Below are 26,227 nucleotides of genomic sequence, written 5' to 3'. Positions count from 1 at the left end.
AGGCAGGGACAACAACATTAGAAAGGTATAGTAATCATCCACAACTATTTTCGGTTGCAGATGATAAAGGATTGAGAAAGTTTATTCATGCAGGTCCATATGACAGAGAATATGCATGTTCTTTTAGTTTTCATATTATAATTTATATTTAATTGTGTTGTGGTTTGCAGTGTTTTGTGTTCTTTTCACTTTAAATTTGTGAAAGGAAAAAGCTGAAAATTTAAATAGTTAAAAGTTGAAATGTGAATAGTTGATTTTTGTATTATATGATTTATTTATTACATTTTATGTGGAGTGAATAAATAAAAGTATATTTACGGTGGCCCCTAGAGACAAAGCACATACAAACTTCAAATCACGTACGAACTCTGAAGCATGTACAAACTCCAAAACATGTAAAAACACGTACAAACTCCAAAACACGTACAAACTCCAAGACATGTAAAAACACGTACAAACTCCGAAGCACGTAAAAACTCAGAAGCACATAAAAACTCAAAACACGTACAAAAGACAACAGAAGTGCTCCAGGATGCTGGGCGCAGTGTTGAGCCTTTGTTATCTTGTGGCTACACAAGCCAGCAAGTACCAACGACCGGATTTGGTGTGTGGTAATAACAGGTAAATGAACTTTTTTTTAAATTATTTGAATATATATATGAGTGCCTGTGTATAAATACACAAACAATACACACATGCTTTCAATTGTGTAATTTAAGTGATCTAGTAGCTCTGCTTTGGAAGTTCAGTTCATGCTAGAAATGTGTTTTGGAGTTTGTACGTGTTTTGTCTCTAGGGGCCACCGCATATATTTATATATAAACATATATAAATAAAACCACTTGTTTTTATGTTAGTAATTCCTTTTGTGCATAATTTTATATTATTGTTAATAATAAATTAATTAAAGCAACAAAACAACCTGAAGAGCCGGTTCGGAGCCGAAAGAGCCGGCTCTTTTTAGTGAGCCGAACCGAAAGAGCCGGTTCTCTAAAAAGAGCCGGAAATCCCATCACTAGTTGGGGGAGGCGGAGTTAAGACCGGACAGCGGCACCGAGGAGCTACTTCGTCGTTGTTTCTCTTGGAAAAGGAGGCAGAGCGGGGTTATGGGAGGAGGATTTGACCGACGTCGGATTATCAGAGATTAGCAGACTAGCAGTGCAGCAGCAGTGCCCGGCGCACAGGTGAGTATGTCGGTGCTGTTACTAGCTGCTTTGCTTCGTGTCCGGCATGCTTCACGCTGTGAGCTGCATGCAATGGAGCTCAGTTCGCATCGGTTTAAGATGTGCATATATCTCAGGTGCAGAAAAACTTCACTCTTGAAGGATTCGGGCAGAGTTTGTAAGGATTTCTGTCTCTTAATGCTGGCTGACCTGTCTGTGATATTCCTGCATGCTTCCTCTGGAATATGCATGCTACTGTCCTACTTAGTGCAGTTTGATCACGTCTGTTCGCTTCATTTTGAAGTAATAGCATCAGATCACCTCTTCCTTTTTTCTGTAAAGACCTAGTGGAGTCTAGATTTGTATAAATGATCACCACATTTGTTTAAACTTACATTTCTGGGACTTTACCGCGCGTAAAGCGTCACCTTGCACAGTAGTGTGGACAAAGTTCAAGTGGATATCAAGGTTAGCGTAGTTATTAATCGTAGACTTTAAAAAAGTTAGTTAACTGAAATTATTTTGTGAATTTTTACAACTAAGAAAACTATAATTTAGAAAAATAGAGAGATAATATGCATAGTTTTAGTTAGTTTGGTCAAAGTTTTGTTACACCTTTGCTGATGTGGACATTGATGGACATATTTCTAGAGACTGGGTGTCTATAAGACAGCTGCCTTAAAAAAATAAGACGTTTGTGTTTGTTGTAATACCTGTACTGATTTTCATAAGTCTTTACTCAGACATACAATAATAATTAAAAAGAGTAAAACTAATAAAAACTAAACCGAAACAAGGAAATCCACTCTGGAAACTAAACTGTTTTAAAAGCAAAAAGTCAAAAATGAGATAAATACTAATTAGAAAATGCGAAACTATAGTAACTTTGGTAGCCATGCATGAACTTTGCAGATGCATTAGCGGTGCACTATGAGAGAGGAATGCATGTGTTGTCTCTGCAGTCTGGAGTCATATAAACAAAGAAAAACCTGGAGGTCTAGCAGAGAGAGGAAAATGAGTGAAGGAGTGAGCATGGTGGCAGGCTGCTGGCTTAAAAATAAGAAGGTGGTGTTTTTTAAACGAGAAATGTTCCTTCTCCTTCAAATTAAAGGTTCCTTAGTTGCTCCTGTATCATCACAGTGTTGAATGAATAATTTTAACTTCCACGTTCTCCTGTTCTTTTCTTATTATAGACTTGGGAGTGGCACTTTACTTTCTTCACTATGGCTGAGACTAAGGGGAAATTTGACTTTGCCATCGACCGGGGTGGCACCTTCACCGATGTGTTCGCCCGGCTGCCCGATGGTTGTGAGAGAGTCCTTAAGCTGCTGTCCCGAGACCCCCAGAACTACAAAGATGCTCCCACTGAGGGGATCCGCAGAATCTTGGAGGAGGTAATGTTGTGCTGTCCACCTTCAGCCAAGGAAATATCAGGTTAATTGCTGTCATACTGGCTGTCATTTCACTGTTTTTATAGATTATTAATAAGCATGTATCAAAAAAAGCAGAATAGGCGGCTCAATGTGGAAACGATATGTAATATTGAGCAACACTACATTCATATCCATACATTATCTCTAGGGATAGCTGTATATGATGCTGATGTTTGCATTTCTTGACAGGAAACAGGGAAGGCGTATCCCCGCGATCAGCCTGTAGACACTTCTCTGATTGGCTGGATCAGAATGGGCACTACGGTAGCAACCAACGCGCTGCTGGAGAGGGAGGGAGAAAGGACGGCGCTCCTGGTCACAAAGGGATTCAAGGACCTGCTGCACATTGGCACTCAGGCCAGGCCAAAGCTGTTTGACTTGGTCTGTTTTTTCAGCCTGTACCAGTGATTGTACTGCATGTGGTGCTCATTAGTAGTGTGAGGCACGGCTTGTGTCTCTGCAAGGTTTAGTTATTATCTCGTTGTGCTCAGGCTTGTGGCAAGTACTGGAGTTTGCCCTGAGCTAGCTGTAGAGTTAACACATTAAGTGGTCGCTTATCTGTAAAGCTCAGGTTACGGATCAGTAAACTGTGGCTTACTGTGCTGTACATAGATTTTTTTTTTTTCTTTAACCTTTAAGGTCAGCAGAACACACCAACTAAACCTGATAAGCTTTTGCACCATAACAGTCTGAAGCCTTAGCTGGTAAAAGCAGTTACTGTTATTGTTTATCACTTTCTGGCTCTTCCCAGTACATGCGCTTTGAGCTGGTATACCTTGTGTTTGCACATGCGTAACAGGAGGTCGCGGTGCCTGACGTCCTGTACGAGGAGGTGACCGAGGTGGACGAGCGAGTCGTCCTCAGGCAAGATGGTTGTCAGCTGCCCAGAAAAGATCCCGAACGGATTGTCACAGGTGCGAGGGGCAGTTGTGCGCTCCCTTTACTGCTAATTTCTTCTGCCGTGTTAGCAGTATGTGGCTTCAGGTTTTTAGTCCATCCAGAATTGCCTAATATTATACCTTTTAAACATTAGCAGGTTATCAGTATCAGTGTGAGCCTTTAGCTAAAGCATTGTTGTTACTCCCAAAGATCTAATTTCCACATCTGAAAAGTGAACTGATGACTTCATGGGCTCAGTCACTGGTTTCATGCTATATTGTAAATTACTGGAGTCAGAAAGGAGAATCCTTCAGGTATATGCTCATGTCCCATTTCAGTACGCTTCATAAACTGCACTGCCAGTGGGAACGTGGAACAGTGGGTACGCCCATCTTTCACACTGACTGTGCCACTCCACAAAGCGTCGTGTGGTGCCTGTACAAACTGTGGAATCTTGTCAATCTAAACAGACTGAAAAATCATGAGGTTAATTAAACCAGTAATTCAGCTACCTCGACTTCCTTGAAAAACTGACAGCTATAACAAGCTAACAAGCACTAAATAGCCCATTATTTATACAATAATAATGCATTTGCCCAACAAGCAAAACAATGGTTCAAGTGCAAAATGCAGCTTTGCATTTTTAATGCAAAATGCAAAGCATGGCAACACATCTAATCTGTGGAAACACCTGGATGAAGCACAATGATTTTCTTTGGCATTGTGTGTAAATATTTTAAATATATAACAAAATATTTCAGGTGAGAGTTATGTTTTGAATTTATTTTTTCAGAGTGAGGAAAGTAATGAAAATAAGTTCTGTTGGCTATTGGTTCAAACATGGAAGCCTTAACTGACATAATTTCACTTAATCCCACTAATCCCTTTGTGTGTCTTTCCCAGGCAGTACTGGGGATTCCCTTGAGGTGTGGAAGGAGTTAGACTTGGAGCAAGTAGAAAAGGACCTGAGAGGAGTTTTGGCCCGTGGTATCACCAGTCTGGCTGTCCTTCTTCTGCACTCGTACACGTCAGTATTACAGCTTCTTTAATATTTACTCACGATCCTAGTCTGTTCTCTTGTCCTCTCCCAGTAACTTGCTTCCATTCTATAAATAAGACCTCGGTCTACCGACGTCATACCTCAGCAGCCTTATCTCTTATCTCGGTACCCAATAGTTCTCATTTTATGCTTTTTGTCACATGTCACACTGAAAGCCCAGACTTGGTGTTCTTTGCTTTAAGAAAAAGGTGATCAATGGACACTGAAGTGATAAGACAAACACATTATACTGCAGAACAAATTACGTAAGAGTTTAATGTTTCACTTGCTTTCTAGGATTACGTCTCTTTCTCTCTGTGCTTCAGATGGTCCGAGCATGAGAAAGCAGTGGGCTCTCTGGCTCGTCGCTTGGGCTTCAGCCAGGTGTCTCTTTCCAGTGAGGTCATGCCGATGGTGCGGGCGGTGCCTCGAGGATATACAGTCTGCGCCGATGCCTACCTCACACCCAAAATTCACCAGTATCTAAAAGGTTTCACCTCGGGCTTCAAGGATGGCCTGAAGGTTTGTTTTTCTCGCGCATCAGTCGATATGTTTCAGGGGTTGACAATTTTCAGAACTCTATTGTATGCATAAGTACTTTTCCTCTCAGTTAGACACTCTCCCACCACCCCTTTAAGTACCACCAGAGACAAACAGCAGCTCTCAACCATACAGCCCACATATAAATATGTACTTAACCACACCTTTAAACTAGTCTGAAAACATAAACCTCTCATGTCTGTGTGTCTTCAGGATGTAGATGTGTTGTTCATGCAGTCAGATGGAGGCTTGACTCCCATGGAGCAGTTCTGCGGTTCACGGGCTATTCTATCCGGCCCGGCGGGAGGTGTGGTGGGATACGCCATCACCTCTTACAGCCAGATGGAGAAAAGGCCTGTGATTGGCTTTGACATGGGCGGTGAGTGTATGTGGGAGCAAAGGAGACAACTGAGAATCTTCTGGATATTGTCTTGAAGTCTTTTTGTGTGATCTTCATACAGTTTGTTGTCTTCCATGTGCCACATCCAGGATTTGATATTTCTGATCCTATGGAGTAAAGTTACGCTTCTCTTTTGGGCGATGTTTTTAACTTTGGTTTTTATCTTTAGCTTTTCGTGCCTACATGCTCTCGTTTGTTGTTGTCTGCAGGAACGTCCACAGATGTGAGTCGGTATGCAGGCCAGTATGAGCATGTGTTTGAGGCTACCACAGCTGGAGTCACCCTGCAAGCACCTCAGCTGGACATCAACACTGTGGCTGCAGGCGGAGGATCGCGACTGTTTTTCAGGCAAGTTTGCACAAATTGTGTAACGGACGGTGGGACTAGCTCCATATTTGCGAGCAATCTTCTATAATACCAGTATAATGTGATGATGTAGTAATTGTGATATTACCCATTTTGACTTTGATTGTTTTATATTTTATTTATTTTCTTATTTAATGACTACTCTCTGTATTTATCTTCTTTCTAACCCTACCAGATCAGGGATGTTTGTAGTTGGACCAGAGTCTGCAGGAGCACATCCAGGACCAGCCTGCTACAGAAAAGGTAACAGCTTTTCCGTTATTCATGTTCTACTGTTGCCAGCAGTTGTTGTTCTTTCTTTCTTTCTTTCTTTCTCTCTTTCTTTCTCTCTTTCTTTCTTTCTTTCTTTCTTTCTCTCTTTCTCTCTTTCTCTCTCTCTCTCTCTCTCTTTCTCTATCTAGTGAACCATTAATTGTGCAGTTTCAGCTCTTTTTTTCCCCTTTTTCTCTTTTTAAAATCATTATACTGAGTCCAGCACCCACTGGCACGGAGCTTGTTCTCCTGTCCTGTTCCCGAGGTTAATCATCCGATTTATGCGTCAGAAGGCTGGAAATTGGCACGTCCAAAGTTGAGATGATATAACACAAACTTGCCTCATAGTTCTCAGTCAGAACTGTAAAGTAAGATAAGATAAGATAACTCTTTATTGTCATTGCACAGTCATACATAGTACAGTAGTACAATGAAATTGGAAAAACTGTCCTACGTCGGCACTACATATAACACAACACGACACGATATGACACATCACAACGTAACAAACAACACAACACAGTATATTAACTTAGTATAAAAAAGAAGAATAAGTGTATGTGTATTGCACACTGTTATTATTGCACATTAATTATTATTGCACCTTGTTATAAATATAAATATTATTGTTATTGTTTTAAACATTGTTACCTCCCCCTAAAAAGTCCAGGGAGGTATCCAGTCAGGTCAGCTATTTACATTGATCAGGGCTATTGCCCTGTTGTAAAAGCTGTCCTTGAGTCTATTTGTTCGGGACCTCAGCAGCCTGAACCTCCTGCCAGACGGCAGCAGCTTAAACACCCGGTGTCCTGGGTGTGTGCAGTCCCGTAGGATGCTGCGTGCCCTCTTGAGACAGCGAGTGCTGTACAGGTCCTTCAGGGAGGGAAGAGGATGTCCAATGATTTTTTGGGCCATGTTGATGACCCTCTGGGGTGCCTTTCTGTGTGCTGTGGTGCAGCTGGAGAACCACACACCGATGCAATATGTCAGCACACTTTCAATGGAGCAGCGGTAGAAGACGGTCAGCAGCTCCTTCTTCAGGTCCATTTTTCTGAGGATTCTCAGAAAGTGGAGACGCTGTTAAGACCGCAGAGGTGTTAGAGCTCCATTGGAGGTCTGTGTCTATGTGCACACCCAGAAACTTGAAACTGGAGACCCTTTCCACGCACTCCCCGTTGATGCTGACAGGCTGCAGCTCGGACTTCCTCCTTCTGAAGTCAACTACCAGTTCTTTTGTTTTGGTGGTATTGAGGTCCAGGTTGTTGTCTGCACACCAATCTGACAGCCTCTGAACTTCAGCTCTGTATGCAGTCTCATCTCCCCCTGAGATGAGCCCCACCACAGTGGTATCATCTGCAAACTTGATGACTGTGTTGTCTGGGTGGGAACTAACACAGTCATGTGTGTACAGAGTGTACAGTAGGGGACTCAGTACACAGCCTTGTGGACAGCCGGTGTTGAGGCTGAGGGCTGAGGAAAGATGAGGCCCCACTCTAACTCTCTGTACACGGTCTGAGAGGAAGTCTCTGATCCAGCGGCAGGTGGTGGAAGGAAGTCCAATTTCCAGCAGTTTATCTATTAGTCTGTCCGGGAGTATCGTATTGAAAGCAGAGCTAAAGTCAACAAAGAGCAGCCTGGCGTAACGGCCCTGCACTTCCAGGTGAGAGATGGTGGTGTGGAGCGTTGTAGCAATGGCATCTTCAGTTGATCTGTTAGCTCTGTATGCAAACTGGAGCGGGTCGAGTGTGGGTGGCAGGCAGGACATGATGTGACGTCGGACCAGTTTCTCAAAGCACTTCATTATAACAAGTGTGTTAACAAAAAGAAATCGGAGTCTTCTTTGTTGACGTTCCCTGTAGATTCATTGGTTAGCCTTAAGCTTCATTTCAGATACCACCATCCTCGGTGCCAAGTAAAGCACTGAACGCTAACGCTGACTCAAAACTCAGAACAATGGGGTTATTGAAAAACAGACCGAGACCTGATTCCCTGTCGGGTGCTGTGGTATTTTCCCAGGTGGACCTCTGACTGTGACAGATGCTAACTTAGCCCTGGGTCGTCTCATCCCTTCCTTCTTCCCAAAGATCTTCGGGCCCAAAGAGAATGAGCCTTTGTCCCTGGAAGAGACCACGAAGCATTTCCGTCAACTCACTGAAGAGATCAACGTCTTCCTGTCTTCAAACCAATCACAGGCACTGATATGTACTGGACTACTTTGTGGAGTAAGTTCAAATATTTATGATGATATTAGGTTTAAATACTCTTCGTGCTTTCATTTGAAGGCTGATGCTAATGGGGCCAACCACTCACACAGCAGACAATCAGAGATGAGCATGGAAGCGGTTGCCATGGGATTCATTCGTGTCGCCAATGAGGCAATGTGCCGGCCAATCAGAGCTCTCACACAGGTATGTTTGGTATTAAACTGTGTTTTCTACATTTCAGCATAAAAAATCATCTTGTTGTTCTCTCTCCCACTCATTTCCCACCTGCTCCACTCTTGCAGGCCAAAGGCCACGATACATCTCAGCATGTGTTGGCGTGTTTCGGGGGGGCAGGCGGTCAACATGCTTGTGCGATTGCCCGCTCTCTTGGGATGAAGACTGTCTTTATACATAAGTAAGGCTTCTAGATTCTGTTTCACTAGAGGTGAAAGACAGCTGAGAGCCACGGAGTGAGCAGTTGCCCGTGTTTATGATTTGCAGGTACAGCGGCGTGCTGTCAGCGTACGGTCTGGCTCTAGCAGATGTGGTGGAGGAGGTGCAGGAGCCGTGCTCTCTGCAGTACAAGCCGGCGTCCTTCAGTGAGCTTGATCAAAGGGTTGAGCAGCTATCCAAACGCTGCCACGATACACTCCGTGCACGAGGCTTCACCAGGTTAGAAACCACAAAACAATACATGGGCTGGGGTCAAGCACATCTGTAAGACTCCAGGCATGCTAGTCAACTTTCAAAGCTAAACCGCATACTGCAGCTTTTACAGCAGCATGGCTTTATAGCAGAAGAGTCTGGATGTTAAACTGGTGTGCCTGCAGTCCAGTATCTGCTTTCTTCCGGTCCCAGATGTTTACACACTATTGTTAAAAGAAGAGGAGGTGCTACTCAGTAGTGAACATGGCTGTGTCCCACCTCTTTTGAGACGTGTAGCTGTTATAAAAATCAGAATTTGCTGATATTTTTGTAAAAATGGTTCATTTTCTCAATTTCTCGCTTTAAAAATTTGATATGTGATATGTTCTATTTTGAATAAAATATGAGCTTATGAGATTTGCAAATCTTTGCATTCTGTTTTTAGCTTTATTCTGCACAGGGTCCCAACGTTTTTGGAATCGGGGGTTGTATATAAAATTCTTAAATCCACAGAATAAAGTGAAGTATGAATATGTGTGAAACAAGTAGAGGTGACTATAAAAGTTTCTGTCCATTCAATTCGGATATGCATAATTTAAAGGATGAATGTTAAGGAGGCACCAACTCATTTAAAGATTTAAAAGCAAATAATAAAATGAAAAAGGGACTTTGTGGCCTTGCTTACATTTTGTTAAAGTGAAAAAAGCAAAGACGTGAATGTTAAGAAGTCATGATGTTTGTTGAACAATCGTAGCCGCTAGACTAAAGTAGTCTTGTTTGTCGTCCGCTTCAGCGGTCAGATAACCACCGAGGTTTTCCTCCACATGCGTTACGAGGGCACGGACTGCGCTCTCATGGTTACCGCTGCCGGATACCCCAGCAACGCCCGGTCCTGTAGAGCCGGAGACTTTCGTAGTGCCTTCACCAAACGGTTTGCTCCTCTTCTCTTTACCCATTCATGTCCTGAGCTTCTGGCTGCTACATGTTTTCGCTTTCAGAGGGCTAAATCACTGCTGCGTACACTTTGTTTATATTTTTGGCTGTTGTTGTTCATCTTCTTTTATCTTTAGGAGAAAATATTACATGACATTTGTACACAGGACCCTTGATTTCTTACTCCTCCTCTTAACTCTTTTTTTTTCCTTCTTCTTATTACAGTTATCTGAAGGAGTTCGGGTTCACCATCCCAGACAGACCCATCATGGTGGATGACATCAGAGTGAGGGGTTGTGGGCAATCTGGTATTACATCAGTTTACAAAGCAGAAATGGGACACAGACAGGCCAAACCAGCCACGGTAAATGGAGTCACTTACCGGGTACCACATATATCACTTATCAGACGCAGGCAGTCTCACCAAGGCCTGAAGGAAAAACGATCAAACCTGGGCCGCTGCATGGTCACCGGCTCAAGCTGTGACCACGTCTGAGTTTTTAGAAGCTGAAAAAAAAGAGCCTTTAATAAAACAAAGGTGGTTACCAGCAGGTGAACATAAAAAAGCAGCATGGGAGAAGTGGGAGATGTTCACAGACAAATGTTCTGTTCCATCATTGTAATATTGATGTTTTACCTAAACTTGTGGGCACATTTATTTCATGTCACTCTGTTTCTGCTCTTCTGTGTAGATAACCAAGTGTTACTTCGAGGGCGGTTACGTCGACACCAGTGTGTATCTATGGGAGGAGCTGCCGTGTGGTCACAGCATCCAGGGACCAGCCATCATCATTGACAAAAACAGGCAGGCATTTGCTTTTTGCTGACAACTACCAAATTAAACATATCTAAATAATGTTTTATATTCTTTATGCTCTCCTTTTTGCATTTTTTGAACTCAGGACATTAAAATCTATTTAAATTAAGCAAATTAAACCTCTGCGTTATCAGTTGAGGTCCTTGTTTCAGCAGTTTTTACTTCTGTGGATGTGATTTTTAATTTCCTGTGCTGATTTTGAAATGTATTGTACTTTGTACATGATTTGCTCCGGTTTCCTCCATCAGCACCATCCTGGTGGAGCCCTGTTGTGAGGCTCGTCTGACAGAAGGTGGTGACGTTTGCATGACGGTAGGCTCAGACCCTCACTGCGCCCTCGGCACTGAGCTCAACACAGTGCAGCTCTCCATCTTCTCCCATCGCTTCATGAGCATCGCGGGTATGCCAGCATGCAAAATCAGATGAGGAAGAAGGTTGTTGAAGAGTATGAACTTCCTGTTTACCTCTTCTGTCTTCCCCTACAGAGCAGATGGGCAGAGTTCTGCAAAGAACCTCCATCTCCACGAACATCAAGGAGCGACTTGACTTCTCCTGTGCTGTGTTTGGACAGGATGGAGGTCTGGTGTCCAACGCACCTCACATCCCCGTCCACCTGGGAGCCATGCAGGAGACTGTCCAGTACCAGGTGAGGCACGAACAGTCCAGCCATGTGTGAGTGAGTTTTTCTTAGTGTGGCCATACACGTTGAATGACAAAAGGATGTTGTTTTTTTTCTTCTGTGAGCAGCTCAGATCACTTGGGAATAAGCTCAAAGAAGGGGATGTGATTTTGAGTAACCACCCATCTGCTGGGGGCAGCCATCTCCCAGACCTCACAGTGATCACACCGGTCAGTCCACCACGCTTTTCAACACTATTTCTTCCCTCAAATTCTTCTTCTATTCTTTCCTCATTGCCTTTTTTCTTTCTTGTTCAGGTGTTTAGAAAAGGAGTGAGCGGCCCTGTGTTCTTTGTGGCCAGCAGGGGGCACCACGCCGACATAGGTGGCATCACTCCAGGCTCCATGCCACCCCATTCCACTTCCCTTCAGCAGGAGGGCGCTGTCTTCACTTCCTTTAAGCTTGTCACTGGTGGGGTCTTCCAGGAAGAAGGTAAGTGAGGAGGAGACGAGTCAGGACCTGAATGTGACACACTTCTGAAAGGAGAGAGCATAGAAAATCAAGAGATGACACTTAACTTAAGATAAAGAGTCATTCTTTGGCACTTAAAGGACTCTTTGTTTTTAAAATTACTAGTAAATAATAGTTGTTGTTTTTTTTATTGCTCTGTTGACAATTTTATTTTATTTTTTTAGCATTCATTTTGTTTTCTAGACCCCTTACTTCCTCTCCCATCTCTCTGTATCAGCTGTAACTGAAGCTCTGATAGCTCCAGCCCAATACCCAGGCTGCTCTGGGACTCGAAATCTCCATGACAACCTGTCAGACCTGCGGGCTCAGGTGGCGGCCAATCAGAGAGGGAGCCAGCTGGTGGGAGAGCTGATTGACAGTTATGGACTTGCTGTGGTTCAGGCCTACATGGGATACATCCAGGTAAACTGTTGCTACAAGCAAAAATTTAAAGAAGAAAAATTTGATTTTTTGCCCCTCAAAAGGTTGATGATTTCAAATCTCAGTGACCTTGACCTGAAGCACAGAGGTCAAGATTTCTGAAAATCTTGTGAATGCAATAACTTGAGAACAAGGCGATGAGGGGTAGCACTGGTGGCCGCAAGTATTCTTATTTCTGAAAAGTATGGGCTATGAGGGTGTTGTAAAGCCTCTGTGCATTTTAGAGCAACGCAGAACTGGCGGTGAGGGACATGCTGAGAGACTTTGCACGGCGGCGGCGGCAGGAGACGGGCTCCTTGGAGGTGGAGTCAGAGGATTTCATGGACGACGGAACACCAATCAGACTGCGGGTTCAGATTAATGAAGAAGAGGTGAGGAGGAATCGTAACACAGCATATTTATTAGTTTGCAAAGCTGGGATAGAAACCGCTCTTCAAGAAGGACTGTGATTGGTTAAATGTGTGAACCTCCTTCTTTACAGGGCAGTGCGGTGTTTGACTTCACAGGGACAGGAACAGAGGTGTGGGGGAACTGCAACGCTCCACGGGCCATCACCCTGTCTGCACTTATCTACTGCCTGCGCTGCATGGTTGGACAGGACATCCCCCTCAATCAGGTAAAAATCCAGTTCTAGGAGCTCTTGGCTCACTTTGAATAACTCGTGGTTTGAATGTTGGTTGTAATTTTTGGGGCGGGGGGCTATCGTGATTCATCTGGGCTGCTTTTTTGACCACCTTTCTTTTCCCATGTTTAGGGTTGCCTCGCACCCATCAATGTCATCATCCCTCCTGGGTCCATCCTCCAGCCTTCCCAGAATGCAGCTGTGGTTGGAGGAAACGTGCTCACATCCCAGAGAGTGGTTGATGTGATTTTTAAGGCGTTTGAGGTGTGCGCGGCCTCACAGGTAAATGATATTCCAAAATATGTTTGCAAAAATGCATGTTTCTACTGTGAAGCTTGACTGATGAAGCATACATTTGATAGCTATGTACCGCTTTTCGACTGTTGTATGTTTTCCACCTGTAGAGTAAACAACTTGTTGACATGGTGTGAAACACAATGCGTTGGCATTCAACTGACTAGTTAATGGCGTTTTGTTTATTTCGCTCCTTCCATTAGGGCTGTATGAACAACATTTCATTTGGAAGTGAGAAAATTGGTTATTATGAGACAGTTGCTGGAGGAGCTGGGGCAGGGCCGGGCTGGAACGGGCGGAGTGGAGTTCATACTCACATGACAAACACCCGCATCACTGACCCAGAGATTCTGGAGAAGAGGTGGGATATAAGTTGACGATTTGTGTCGTGTGATGATATCATTTCTGTTATTCATCTGAATGCCGTCTGTGTCCTTCTGATGTTCAGGTATCCAGTGGTTTTAGAGCAGTTCTCTCTACGGCCCGGCTCAGGGGGTGCAGGGAAATACTGCGGTGGAGACGGTGTGATTCGTAAACTTCTGTTCAGGAACAAGGTTGTTCTGTCCGTACTGACAGAGAGGCGATCCACTCGCCCCTATGGCCTCCGGGGTAAATTTTCAATATCAAAGCCTGATGACAGTCCCAATGTCCTCAACAATTTAAAAAAAAAAGTCTAAATGCTCACATTTTCCTTACTTAATCTTAAAAAATGTAATCTTTTGTTGGCGGTCAGGGGGAGATGATGGTGTAGCAGGGCTGAACCTCCTCCACAGAGCTGAAGGCAGAGTCCTCAACCTGGGAGCCAAGACCAGTGTCAGCCTTGACCCCGGGGTAAGGCTGTGCACGTGTGAAGCACCGTCGTGCTTTAGTGTACTTATAATGACACTACACAGAAAAAATGCCAGCCCAGAATAACTATATACAAGATGGCCGTAGCATCCAAGTCTGAAAACAACAGAAAGTTGAAGCCAGCGGCCATCAGTGGGCTCTGGTTGCAAAAAGCAATCTAAATCTATATCTGAGGTGTCTTGAATTATTGATTTCTATAGGAAAATGAGCTTACTTCTTGTTTACTGTAAACTCATGAAAAATACATTTGTCTCTTGTTACAATTTTTATTTTTATTAGTTTTTAGATTATTTTGGGGTCATTTTGCCTTCATTAGATACTGAAGCAAGGAAGATAGACAGACAAGAAAGAAGGGGGAAGTCACTGAGCAATTTAGATAAAAGTGGCAGAACTGAAACGGGTTAAACTTAAGGACATGGCTTTATTGTGGTTGAAAAACCATCAATTATTATCATGGAGGCAACATCAATTGTTTTGGTGGTTTTTAAGCCTTGTGTTTAGCAGGGTTGGCCACTTCCAAGTTAAAGGAAGTAGGACAGGAACACCCAGAGTCCAGTTTCCTCTTGGAAGTGGAAATGAAGCAGGTGGAGGGCTCGGATGGAGATCGGGAGGAAGTGGGTCATATGAATGGGAGCCTGAAAGGCAGAATGACAGAAGAAGCTACTCGGTTCACAAAAGGCTGGAAAGAAATGACAACATGAGAAAGCAGTGCGGGCAGATTAGTGATGCATTTAAAGCCAGAACTGCGCAGCTATCTTAAATTATAATTCACTTTGATATTAAATAACAAGCTAACGTTGGTGAATCAAAAATGTGCTGATAAACAAATTGTATGCACCAGAGAAACTGAACATCTGTCCAGTCAGAGCAGAGATGTCAAACCTATATTACATCATGGGTCACGTACAGCCCACTTTAGTGTTAAGTGGTCCAGACCAGTGAACATTCCCTATTTGTCACTGCACAGAAGCAACTGCACATTGAATCCTGGAGATATCTTAACATAAGAAAAACAACTGCAGTTACAACAGTATGTCGTTTTTCTACACTATGGAGACTCCTGACTTAAAAATACAGTTTAAACTCCAGAATTTATGCCCTCCGCATTTTTTCCAAAGCAGTCCAGTGGGCTGGATTGGAGTCTTTGTAAGGCATATTCTGACACCCCTATCTTAGAAAGCCTTTGTTTCCAACTGTAGGCTGAAGAACAAAATAATTGCGCCCACCTGTTACACCCCTAATAATGCATTACTTTACTTTAACATGAAATGGCACACTGGCCATGAAGACCAAAATCATTGCTTGGGTTGGGTATAAACATGGAAACCAAGCCTTAAGTAACACCTAGAGGAGCTTCGTTTTGTGGTACTTCTGTTGCTTCATCATAGCTTTTGTGTTTGTGTGTGTCCCCAAACAGGACATGTTCTGCCTCTACACCCCTGGAGGAGGTGGATATGGAAAAGAAGAGGAAGCAAACAATAGGCCTCAGACCAAGCGAAGGCGCTTGAATGAGACATTCTCCGAGAGGGGTAGCATCTTTGAATACAGAATGGCACAAGAGGGAGTGTGAAAAGACGTGAGAAAAGGAGGAAGAGTTAAGACAGTTTTGTCATTGTACTGCAAAATATTTGCGAGACACATACTGAGTAAAAAGGATTTCAAGCCTACATGCAGGCTGTCAGAATTTCAGATTTTTACTTGAACACCATTAAAAGTTTTTTTTTTCTTGCAGTGTCCGTGTTTAAAAGATGCAGCACATGTGGCGTGTTACACAGACAGACTGTGCTTACATTTGCAGGGAAGTTGGCTAAATACTAATAACTCAGGCTGGGTCTGTCCTCACCAGACTAAATATGCCATCAAAGGACCTTTGTAACGGACATACAGTTGTTATATGTCGCATATCCATCGCTCTGTTCTTATACTGAATCTACTCAGTAGTTTTAATGTTTAGTTCCATTTGATGCTTTTTCAAAAAGCATTAATTTAGACCTCAAAGAGTCTTTTTTTTGTCTAATATCGATTTCAAGATGTTTTTCTTGTCCTAACAAATCAGACAAATAAACTCTATTTCTACTAAAAAGATTTTTTTTGCACCATAGCAGTCACACACACACACACAGATTTACTCAAAATTTCAAATGACACGACATTGTGTCTCACAAACTTCACTCATGAGGACAGTTTAAGCTTCGAATGCATTGAAACTAAACTGAATTGTGATCCAGGCACGTGCAGGCTCAAATTATTTGACCTGGATCGTGGATAGTTAATGAAAATAGTTCGATTAGGATAACTTCTGACATGCCACAAAAAAAATCCCAGGATTGTTGAATGTGTTGGTGCGGGGTGGGGGCTTGTCCCTGTTTAAAGTGTTGTCCCCTCCTCCCATCTCTGGGTCAGGAATGATCGTGGAGCAGAGCAGGAAGGATAGTGAGGGAGTGCAGGCATGCGTATGCAGCAGATAAAGAGATAGTGGTCACTGCAGGGGAGGCAGCAGGAGGCTGACGGCTGCTGGACGATTGATGCAAATCAGGTGTGTGTGTGTGTGTGTGTGTGTGTGTGTGTGTGTGTGTGTGTGTGTGTGTGGAGATATAGCTGTGCTAGAAACTCCCATTATGGAGGCCGTGGACTGTGGATCAAAGAAAGCTTCCTTGTTTCTGGATTACAATTCCTGTGATAAAACAATCTCTCTGCTGCTGCTGCTTGGCCCACTCTGTCTTTTCACCTTATCCACTGGCTTATTATCAGTATTAACTTTAGGAAAGTACTAAAGATAAAAAGAAATGAGAGAAGCTAGATTCACAAAATACAAAGAAAAGGGGGGGGAGTATTTAAAGACACATAAATGTTACACTCACACTCCGTCACACCAGTCAAAGCAGTCAGATGTGTTGGCATCACTAGAACAGCTTAAAAAAAAGTCTGTCACCAAAAATACCCACAAAAAAACTGTTTGCATAAAAAAGATTGGAGAAGCTCAAAGACACACGCTAGAAAAAAATATTTCATTGCAAATCCCCAAAAGCTGATTGATTGCAAATATTTAAGTGCATTGCCATTTAGTTTTTCAATTGATACATTTGTTTCTCATATAGTAAATAAAGTAATAATAAAGTAAAATTAATTTCTTGGCAGTTTCAAAACAGTCAAGGACAGCTTATAGCACAAAAATAACAAAAACAATATAAAAAGATTTTAAATCACGAGGCTGAGCGTGAGGTACTTAAGTGTTTTTTCTTTTTCTTTTACTCCCATGCAATTTCAAGTAGGAATTTCAAGTTAATTTATTTTAATATTTCAATAATGTCATTTTTACAACCTTCACTTACATAACAATACATTCAAACAAGCCTCATCCATCAGTCATATGGTATTCGCATATGTAAATTCAGTGTAATTTGTGATGATGTAACACTCAGAAGACATTCTGCTGTTCTTTTTATTTTGAGGTGACACAAAATACCTGAGGTTAAATAGGTTGGCTTGTAGCAGACCAGCTACACCGCTGCTTTATATATAAAGGGCATCAGAAGATTTATTCACAAAATAATCATGAAAAAAAAATAGCTTGTTATTTTCACGTGACTAGCCTAAGCTTTATATTTAAAAATTTTGATTCTCAAAATACAAAAGTTCTGAATTTTTTTTTTAAAGTAACAGAAACCATCATCTAAAACCAGTGATCCTGCATATAAAGAAAACATGCTTACCAGCCACTTCATTAGGTACACCTATTGAACTTTTCATTAATACAAATCTGCTAATCAGACAGCAGCAACTCAGTTTATTTATTTATATAGACATGGTCAAAATGACCTGCAGAAGTTAGAAAGATTAGACTTAATTGACTAATTTAATTGACTTTGATCACTCCACGGTTGGTCCCAGACTGGCTTGTCTGAGTATTTTAGAAACTGCCGATCCACTGGGATTTTCCCACACAACCATCTCTAGGGTTTGCACAGTAGTCCAAAAACAGGGGAAATATCAAGTCAGTGGCAGGAAAGGGGGAAAAAAACAGTTACTGAATAACTACTCATTACATCCAGGGTATGCAGAAGAGCATCTCTGGGTACAAAAACTGCTGATCCTTAAAGCAGATGAGAAACGGCAGAGGAGTACCACACCAGGTGCCACTCCTGTCAGGTAAGAACGGGAAATTGAGGATACAATTTGCAAAGGATCACCAAAATTGTACAATAGAAGATTGTAAGAATGTTTGATTTGATGAGGCTTGATTTCTGCTGCAACATTTGGATGTCAGAGTTGGAATCTTGGATTAAAATAAAACAAAACTTAAAAGCATGGATCCATCCTGTCTTGTATCAACAGTTCAGGCTGGTGCTGGTCATCTAATAATGTGGATGATATTTCTTTTGTCACCCAGATATGAACGGAGAATTGTTTAAATGCCACAGCCTACCCAATGTCCTCAGATGACCTGGACAGTAACTAGATCTCAGTCAAACAGAGCATATTTGGGATGTAGTGGAATAGGAGATTTGCATCATGGATGTGCAGCTGACAAATCTACAACTGTGTGATTAGCTTCATGTCAATATGGATAAAAATCTCTGGAGAAATGTTTCCAGTTCCTTATTGAATTGAAGGAAACTCAAAACACAACGTGGGGTCCCACCCACTGCTAATAAGGTGTACCTAATAAAGTGGCTGCAGAGTGTAAATAAACATAAATAGTGCAACCACAATACGGCATATTCATGTAAAGTTAGCAGGATTTTGCACTTAACAGCGTAATTGTTATACAGCCTCACAAAACACTGAACAGCACTGTTAATATAAACATTTTATTTACATACCCTGTTAAACTCCAGAACATTCTTTGGATACCCAAAACTTTTGAGCTGACCTACTCAGTACTGTAAAAAAAGAAATCACAGTAAAATGTCAGAAAACTAACAAAACATTCACTTGTCAAGGTAAGGAGACTTTTAAAAGCAGCTTCCTATAAAAGATGATTGTAATGGCATTTAAAATAGTGCAAAATAACCAGCAGTGCAAATTCTGCAGGAAATGATTCAGTTTGAGGTACGTTTTGGCTGTCAGGATGTGAAAAATAGTCTCCAGTGTCATGACAAGCTGTCAGATTCTCAGATTATATCACTTGAACTGAGTTCAGACTAAAACAAAGATATTACAAAAATTACACTGTCTCCAGAAATCTTTTGTTTTCTTCCCAGTACAGATTTCCTTTCCCCTTACACACAATGACAGAAAAAAAGAGTAAACAAGGCCAATGCCACCATCAATAGAAGCATCACAGACGTACATGAACAAATGGTATCTCTTGGTATCTATCATAATTTAGATGTAGGCACTGATCTGTGCACTGTCGCACCATAAAGACAAAGATGCAATGTCTTCATTTACTAACTCTACAGTGTCAGTCTTTAGCTCATATTTACTGCATAGGCCTTGTAGTCCAGTTCTTTGTGGCTTTGTATGTGTAATACATTCAGTAGTCACAATAGGTAGAAAACATTCAAAAAATGATAATAAAGGTTAAAAAAAGAAGCTTGTATATGCAAATAAAGAAACAGTGCAAACTATAGGTGCAGTGCAATGACTTTACACAGTTTCACTGAAAGACTGAGGTAGATACTCGTTTTGTTGTACAGTTATAAAAGGTTTTCTTTCAGTGAAGCCATGTAATACTCCATACACTTTCTTTTTTTTTTTTTTAATTGCAACATAAAAACACTTTCATCTCCTGATAAAACTCTGAGTCAATTGATAACATTGTCTACAGCTCAGCGAGTTTTGTTTTTTACATTTATTGTAGTATTTCTTGAGTTTGTGGAAGTGGCAAACAAAATATAGTTCCTTTATGGATCTTGATGTGCATCCAGTTGTTTGTCATTGTGGTTTTGTATCCTGTTTGAGTGACAGTAATACTCAGTATTGATGGTACCGGTTGAGAGGAGCCCCGTTCTGCAAAGAGTACTGACCGGGCTGCTGATAGTGTGGGTGAGAGTTTTGACTGGCTGGTACCAGCACATCAAACACGCTCTTATTTGGAGGTACAGATTGCAACATGTTGTCCAGGTCCATGAGTAAAGGAGGGGCTCTCACTGAAACTTGTCTAGTGGGGAGGATGGGCCAGTATGTATGGCCCAAGAAGTGACTTTGTGTCATGGGAGAGCTACCATAGCCGTAGATGGGTAGCCCGCTGTGCAGGGGCATGAGAGGACCCCCGTTGAAACGCATGCTAGGTGGGGCAACGACATTAGGGGGTGCATATTTAGCGTAGGAGGTGGGGAGCTCCCATGGAGGTGGTACAGTTTCCCGTCTGGCTGATTTTTGCAGTGGTGGCCTACAAATATCTCCCCCTGCTTCCACATCAGGAGGAACACGCTTCCCAGTTACTCCTTTCCACTCTTCATCAGATGAAGACGAGGAAGAGGAGGACGTGGAGGCTGGGCTTGCAGAGCTGGCAGAGGCACTCCGAGCAGAGGAGGTGTAACGATGTTGCGGAGCCGGTGAAGGCCGAGCCCGAGTCACCTCACCCCAGCAGTCCCCTGAAGCCATATCTAAATCCCCAGAGGCACTGATTGGCCTCAGGCTGTGTAGCAGGGAGTCGATCGCGAAGGACGAATCCAGCTTAGGTCTGTACAAGTCATCCTGCGGTGGGAAAGAGTTTCCAGAAGATGTGGGAGGGAGCGAGGTCACAGGTTCAGGGGGCGCCTCAGACTCAGGCTTGTGTCCCTGCATGATGTAAGGAGCCAGATCCTGAGCAAAGATGGTTTCATCCTGGCGGGACACGGCCGTGTTCTGCCTCTTGAGAAGCTCCAGAGGAATGCGGCTCAGCTCCACTGCCCAGAAATTGCCTTTGCCCTGTGGCTTACCTGGGTCTTTCAATACCTACAAGGTGGAGGAAGGATGGACAGAAATATTAGTGCTTGCCTGGACAACCTAGTCTGACAGGACTGGCAACCTAATAATTATCACAACACAAGTGATTTAAAGTGGGTTCTAGGTTTTAATAGAAAGACTCCAGTGGTGTATTTCTACAGGAGTAGGTTGTTTTTTAGTTTTTTTCTCTGTTTAATGATCATTACATAACATTTTACCATACAAACCTTAACAAAGCAGTCATATGAGGAAAGGTTGTGTCGCACAGAATCTCGCCAGCCTTTGTAGTTTCCTTTGAAAAATGGAAAGAGGGTACTGATCTCCTTGAGGATCTAAAATGTAAACAAATATCAGCATTAAAGTCTGAACCAACACACACACACCAGCATCACAGATTTTCGTTATATGGTCACTATATTAACTGCAATCCATGCTTGCGTAAAAACAGCTCGGTGAAACTACAAATTTCAACGAAGGATTTGGATTTTTATACTCATTGAACTTAAAATTGAAACAAATTGAAAATACGTTTTCCATCTGGTACAAAAAGTGAATGGAGCCCCCATTTGAAGCCTAATATTGGAATGTACTGTATATCTTATCACTGTTTCTGATACAGATCTGCGTCTGGTTCCACTGCAGTCCAGCCTTATCTCAGCAAACCAAGAAGGGAACGGGTAGAAGTCACTCAAGTGTCACGACGATGTGGCTGTTTAGTGTCACTTTAGGAACTGTAAACGATCTTCTCAGACAGATTGTAGAAATTTCGCATAAAACTCTAATGGAGTCTACTCTAAATACACGACGCAGTGATGGATTTGCTTCTGCTGATGAAATAAGTGACGATCATAAGCGGCACCGTGCGTAAAACACCGCGCGCGTCGTCTACTCACAAATGCCAAACTCCGGCAGCATTTACACAGTTAACACATAAAAGCATTAGTTTTATCATTACCTCCGCTAACGTCAGCTTCTTCTCTGGAGACCTCTGGATGACCATAGCGATCATTGCAAGATAGGAATACGGAGGTTTTGGATACCTCTGGTAGTTCTTTTTCTTCCCATTGCCGGCATTTCTTTTCTCCCGTTCACTTTTCCACATGTCCTGCGTTTCATCCTGCTTAAACTGTCCATCTTGATCATTCGGGTTTAAAGATCCAGGCGCTTCCTCTTTATCCATGAATCCCGTGGCGCCGGTGAGGTGTCCGGGGCGCTCCGTTGGTTCCTCCGAGCGCGGCAGCTGCTGGGGAGGCATCGGATCCGTGAGGTAAGGCCAGTATTGGGCCGGTGAGCTCCACGGCGCTACGCCGCTGGGAGAAAAACTCTGCTGCTCATTTCTGTGGAAGTCAAGTTGATGGTCGAGAAGTTCTCCTAGGTGGGATGAAGCGATCGGTGCCAAGAGACTCTGCCCCGGCCAATGCTTTGTCATGCTGATCAGTCAGGGGAGGAATATCGCTCTGCACGTAGAGGGGGAGGAGGTCAAAGAGTCGGTCCTTAACTTCTGGCAGACTGCTGGCTCCAGGCTGACTATTTGAAGAGCAAACAATTAACAGTTTCATGTAAATCCCGCTGCGTAATCGGGGGGATGCGTTATCTGAAAGCAGAATGACTGATCGGCCCTGGGGGCTGGGCTGGGTCTGTGTGCGAAGAGGGGAGAGAAAGACAGGGCAAAACTGTAAACCACCCATACGATACCTTATCAACACGCCGACATGCAACATAGTGATTCCACAACTACTTTAAAATCTTTAAATGTTTGGGGAACACATCTACATTAATACAAGTCTGGCTTTACACAATTACACATTTTAGTCTTATCGTACACTTTTTTAATTATTTGTCTATTTAATTTTAATATCACTAAAGCTTTTACTTGGGCTTAGATGTAAAAGGTGAAACTTGTGGGGGTAGGGTGGGTACAAATATTTTCGATTTAACCTCGGATGCAATCAACAATTATAGATGAGCAATATACACAATAGAGGGCTAATATACAAACACTGACGATGCCCCTTTCAGTACTTCATTTCTTTATTAATTATTAAATAAGCAATTCAGCCTTCACTGCCTACTGAATTCTTTTAGAATGGTTTTTAATTGTGAGAAACTAAAATCAAATTAGCCAAATTGTGTATTTGATTTGGCTTTTAATTCCAGAGGAGAAACTATTCCCATGAAAGCTATTCCTAAAAAGAAAAAGAAAAAAATGAAGAAAAAAGCATAAACTATGCTGATTAGCTGATTAGTAGGTGCAGAATATTTGAAGTCATCATTGTTTTGTGTTGTTTGATAACGCGCTGCAGTCGACGGGGGTGTTTTTCCACAGTGGGGTCTCCCTCTGGAGTGTTGAGCATGCCATTCAGCGCTGAAAAGACTATTTTCGGGTATGCGCCTCTTTTGTTCAACTTAACGTAGTGCTAATATTGAAACTCTTGCTTCCCAGCAAGACAGTGAAAACAAGTTGGATTAGAAGAACCCCCATCGGGAAGCTGGAGACTTTTCCATCCCAAGAAAAAGAGAAGCTGCTTAGCATGTGAGGAAATACGGGGGGGTGCGGGGGTTTCAACACCATTTGTGGGGTTTCTGGCGCTTACAAGCTGCTAAGTGTTGTAGTTGGGTCGAACATTCACACCTTAAACAGGGGCAATCACGTACACCCCCAGCTGCTGGAAAATGCCTCAATATCTCCCTCAAGCAGAAGAAAAATATCAACAAGTCAACCAAAGAATCAACTTTAGGATCCATCATGTGACAAAGCGTGAACTTTGACACGGGGTTGTAAGGAGTTTCGCACTAATGCGCAGATTAAAGATGATTTGATCCAACAGTTGTGTCACCTGAAAGTTACAGAAGCAGCAGAGCTGGAAACAACTCAGTTTTCCTGCAATTAAAATCCATTCACTTTTAATGGGCGCTACTGGGCGTTTTCACATTGACCCCCACTCACATCACACCACTCCACAAGTTAACCTTAAATGTCCAGGCAACAAAGCTGATGACGCTCTTTTAATCAGGTTGCTGTAAAAATTAGAATAAAAAAGGACGCTCTGCTCGTTTTTGCTTTGTTTCAAATAAATAATTCGCCCGTGTGACAAACTTACCGCACAAATGTGTAATTTCTGCAGTCAAAAATATTTGAATGAGTTTCTTTGTTTGTTTTTCTAGGTCAGATGGCACTCCTAAACACGGTGAACATCAAATCTTCGTCGCACACCTGCTTCAATTTGGGTCAGTATTTTTCTTACACTGTCGGTGACCTTCCCTGGAGGTTTATCCCCACCTAGCGGTTTCACTCAAAAACCACAGAAGTATTAGAAGAATTAAAATTAAGCATAATTACATAAGATTCATAAATATGTAGAATTTAACGGGGTTAAATTCCTCATATCTCTTTCTATTTGAGACATTCGGAGGCAATTAAACAGGTATAAGAATGATTCACAGCCTAAGAGTCTGAAACAAAAAATCAGATTAAAAATGGAAAACCTCTGTAGGTTATACATAAAGAAAATGAATACATGGTATATGTCTGAAAGTTAAGAAACAGCTGAAAGTAATGGATACATTTTCAATCAGGGAATGGCAGATTAATTGTAATGCTACAAAGTAACAGATAATAATAATAACGAAAGTAAAAGAGTTAACTAAATACAGTATTACTTTTAAGAGGTACTGGAAAAACAGTACCGAACACATGCTGAAACCTGACACAAAAAAGGGTGGGAATCACTGGTGTATATGGGGAATTTCCACCTGCATTTGCATAGCATTCTCCAGTGAAGGGCCCAGTGCCAGACGCACTGATTTGAATACAAACTGTCAATTCATCCCTTCCTGTTTGCTGGAATGCCAGTTAATAGGTTTGGTCTGGATTAGAAAGCCACACATAAAGAGAATGGGGTCCTACGTGAATAGGTCAGCATCGGGGACGGGGCTCTTTACATGGGCTGATTGAGTCCAGACAAATCCTTCCTAAGCTGTCACCGATCCCGATACTGGGATAGAGGAGGAAGAAAGGCATGCTCTTTGTCACAGAGAAAGTAAGGAAAAGTTTGATTTGAGATGTGTCAGTTAAGACAAGAGTGACTTTTGTATAACTTAAGCAATAAAAAAGCATACCATTGGTTAGTACTAGCATTTAGAAGAACCTTCATCAGGTGTTTCTGACCTTTTGTCTGTAGGCTGGTATCAGGCAGTTTATCTGTCATGCCACATGAAATCTGACTTTTCCGAAGCATTCAAAACCAGAATAATGAAAAACTAAAAGGCCTGAAAATAATATTTTCATTTACGGCGAAGATTTCTTTTCTTTCCTGACACAGAAATGGATAATAAATATTTGTGTAAGCCAAATCTAATTGATTTTAAACATGGGCATCACTGGTTTCACAAGGCTCTTCACATGGGCTGATTGAGTCCAGTCCAATTACTGAGTCACTCTTCTCTTTGTTTGCCATCATTTTTATGAAACTCATTCTATGCATATTCAAAACACTTGAAGAAGCACTGCACTGAATCTTCTCCCGAGGACCAGAGATGGTAACAAAAGCTCCAACGCAGGTTCCTTGTTGTGACTCTGCAGGGTATCACCGCTGTGATGCATAGCTGGGTCACTACGGGGGTCAGCAGGTCACAGCGTCTTCAGTGTCTATCTCTTTTTTAGGATTTAGTAACTGATTCGGGTGCTCACAGGGACACCTTGTGTATTTCATTGTCCAGCAGTGTTTTTGGTTGAGTGCCTCAAAGTTGATTTTTAATTATGGGAGTGTTAAAGACACACTTGTTTAGGCTTGTGTGTTGCAGCAATTATCATTTAGTTACCAAACACATCTTAACAGTTTACTGTGAAAAGACTGCAGTGAATTCACATTTCTAAGAACGCAGGTGCATAGGCAAACACATCCTTATACATGCAAACACACCCTCAATATTTGACTTAAAAATGAAGGATGGGTTGTTGTTTTTACACTAAGGCAAGTTCAACCTGTTTATTTTTTAATGTTTTTTTAAATTGCTTTTTAGTAGTTTTTTGGCAATACTGTGTATTTACAAGTATCTATTAGTGTTTGTTAGTATTTATTGAATGTCTATCATCAAGGCTGGACTGGTAATTTGGCATACCGCGCATTTGCCTGGTGGGTCAATATAACTGTTCTTTGTTTGTTTGTCTTTGGTCGATATGTTTATACAGGCAACAGGTCGTAGGGCAGCTGTGCACCGGGCCTTCAAACACTTACAGCAGCCCATTGGTGCATTTTCATTATTGACACTGGATTGCCCAATCAAATATCTTAATTTCAAACTGTTCCCTCCCCTGCCAGCGTTCCCTGTGCGCCCGCGCACCT

At 42.3% G+C, this 26,227-nt stretch overlaps 2 protein-coding genes across 9 annotated transcripts; one reads left to right on the top strand and one right to left on the bottom strand.

Moving 5' to 3' along the window:
- The first annotated feature begins 1,028 nt into the window (after nt 1-1,028).
- Nucleotides 1,029-15,737, top strand: oplah (5-oxoprolinase, ATP-hydrolysing). 5 transcript variants are annotated; one of them, XM_086306064.1, is made up of 29 exons: nt 1,042-1,184; nt 2,126-2,228; nt 2,357-2,557; nt 2,786-2,977; nt 3,396-3,510; nt 4,379-4,502; nt 4,841-5,036; nt 5,268-5,433; nt 5,664-5,802; nt 5,996-6,063; nt 8,089-8,264; nt 8,355-8,480; nt 8,579-8,691; nt 8,778-8,948; nt 9,715-9,852; nt 10,080-10,218; nt 10,547-10,659; nt 10,920-11,071; nt 11,157-11,317; nt 11,419-11,520; nt 11,608-11,782; nt 12,039-12,223; nt 12,466-12,612; nt 12,723-12,857; nt 12,996-13,145; nt 13,361-13,518; nt 13,606-13,766; nt 13,891-13,988; nt 15,424-15,737. In XM_086306064.1, exons 2-29 carry the CDS (start codon nt 2,178-2,180, stop codon nt 15,574-15,576), a joined length of 4,005 nt encoding a protein of 1,334 aa, XP_086162190.1. In that variant the 5' UTR covers nt 1,042-1,184; nt 2,126-2,177; the 3' UTR covers nt 15,577-15,737. The 5 variants fall into 5 exon arrangements, with proteins under 5 accessions (XP_086162191.1, XP_086162190.1, XP_086162192.1 ...); XM_086306065.1 differs by lacking the exon at nt 2,126-2,228 and having other exon boundaries at nt 1,029-1,184; XM_086306066.1 differs by lacking the exons at nt 1,042-1,184; nt 2,126-2,228 and adding an exon at nt 1,185-1,300.
- Nucleotides 15,738-18,541: 2,804 nt separating this feature from the next.
- Nucleotides 18,542-24,116, bottom strand: foxh1 (forkhead box H1). 4 transcript variants are annotated; one of them, XM_086306068.1, is made up of 4 exons: nt 23,984-24,116; nt 21,838-22,519; nt 21,110-21,214; nt 18,543-20,891 (listed from the first exon to the last, which is right to left on the bottom strand). In XM_086306068.1, exons 2-4 carry the CDS (start codon nt 22,309-22,311, stop codon nt 19,926-19,928), a joined length of 1,545 nt encoding a protein of 514 aa, XP_086162194.1. In that variant the 5' UTR covers nt 22,312-22,519; nt 23,984-24,116; the 3' UTR covers nt 18,543-19,925. The 4 variants fall into 4 exon arrangements, with proteins under 4 accessions (XP_086162197.1, XP_086162194.1, XP_086162195.1 ...); XM_086306069.1 differs by having other exon boundaries at nt 21,838-22,409; nt 23,984-24,106; XM_086306070.1 differs by having other exon boundaries at nt 21,838-22,405; nt 23,984-24,104.
- Nucleotides 24,117-26,227: the final 2,111 nt, after the last annotated feature.

The sequence above is a fragment of the Aulonocara sp. 'chitande type north' Nkhata Bay genome, linkage group LG9 (assembly GCF_057382095.1).
Source record: "Aulonocara sp. 'chitande type north' Nkhata Bay isolate Kocher_YH1m ecotype deep benthic linkage group LG9, A_spYH_male_GT1.1, whole genome shotgun sequence".
Taxonomy (NCBI): domain Eukaryota; kingdom Metazoa; phylum Chordata; class Actinopteri; order Cichliformes; family Cichlidae; genus Aulonocara; species Aulonocara sp. 'chitande type north' Nkhata Bay.
The sequence above is the reverse complement of the archived record's forward strand: the minus strand, read 5'-3'. Positions and strand labels throughout refer to the sequence as shown.

What these genes read in the sequence shown, in the direction of transcription:
- oplah (XM_086306063.1), top strand. Translation starts at nt 2,094, where the DNA reads ATGAGAGAGGAATGCATGTGTTGTCTCTGCAGTCTGGAGTCATATAAA. An exon ending in TCCCGAACGGATTGTCACAG is followed by an intron (nt 3,511 to 4,378) that starts GTGCGAGGGGCA and finishes TGTCTTTCCCAG; the next exon opens with GCAGTACTGGGGATTCCCTT. An exon ending in CTTCTTCTGCACTCGTACAC is followed by an intron (nt 4,503 to 4,840) that starts GTCAGTATTACA and finishes TCTGTGCTTCAG; the next exon opens with ATGGTCCGAGCATGAGAAAG.
- foxh1 (XM_086306068.1), bottom strand. Translation starts at nt 22,311, where the DNA reads ATGACAAAGCATTGGCCGGGGCAGAGTCTCTTGGCACCGATCGCTTCA. An exon ending in AGAAGCTGACGTTAGCGGAG is followed by an intron (nt 21,215 to 21,837) that starts GTAATGATAAAA and finishes TTTACATTTTAG; the next exon opens with ATCCTCAAGGAGATCAGTAC. An exon ending in CATATGACTGCTTTGTTAAG is followed by an intron (nt 20,892 to 21,109) that starts GTTTGTATGGTA and finishes TCCACCTTGTAG; the next exon opens with GTATTGAAAGACCCAGGTAA.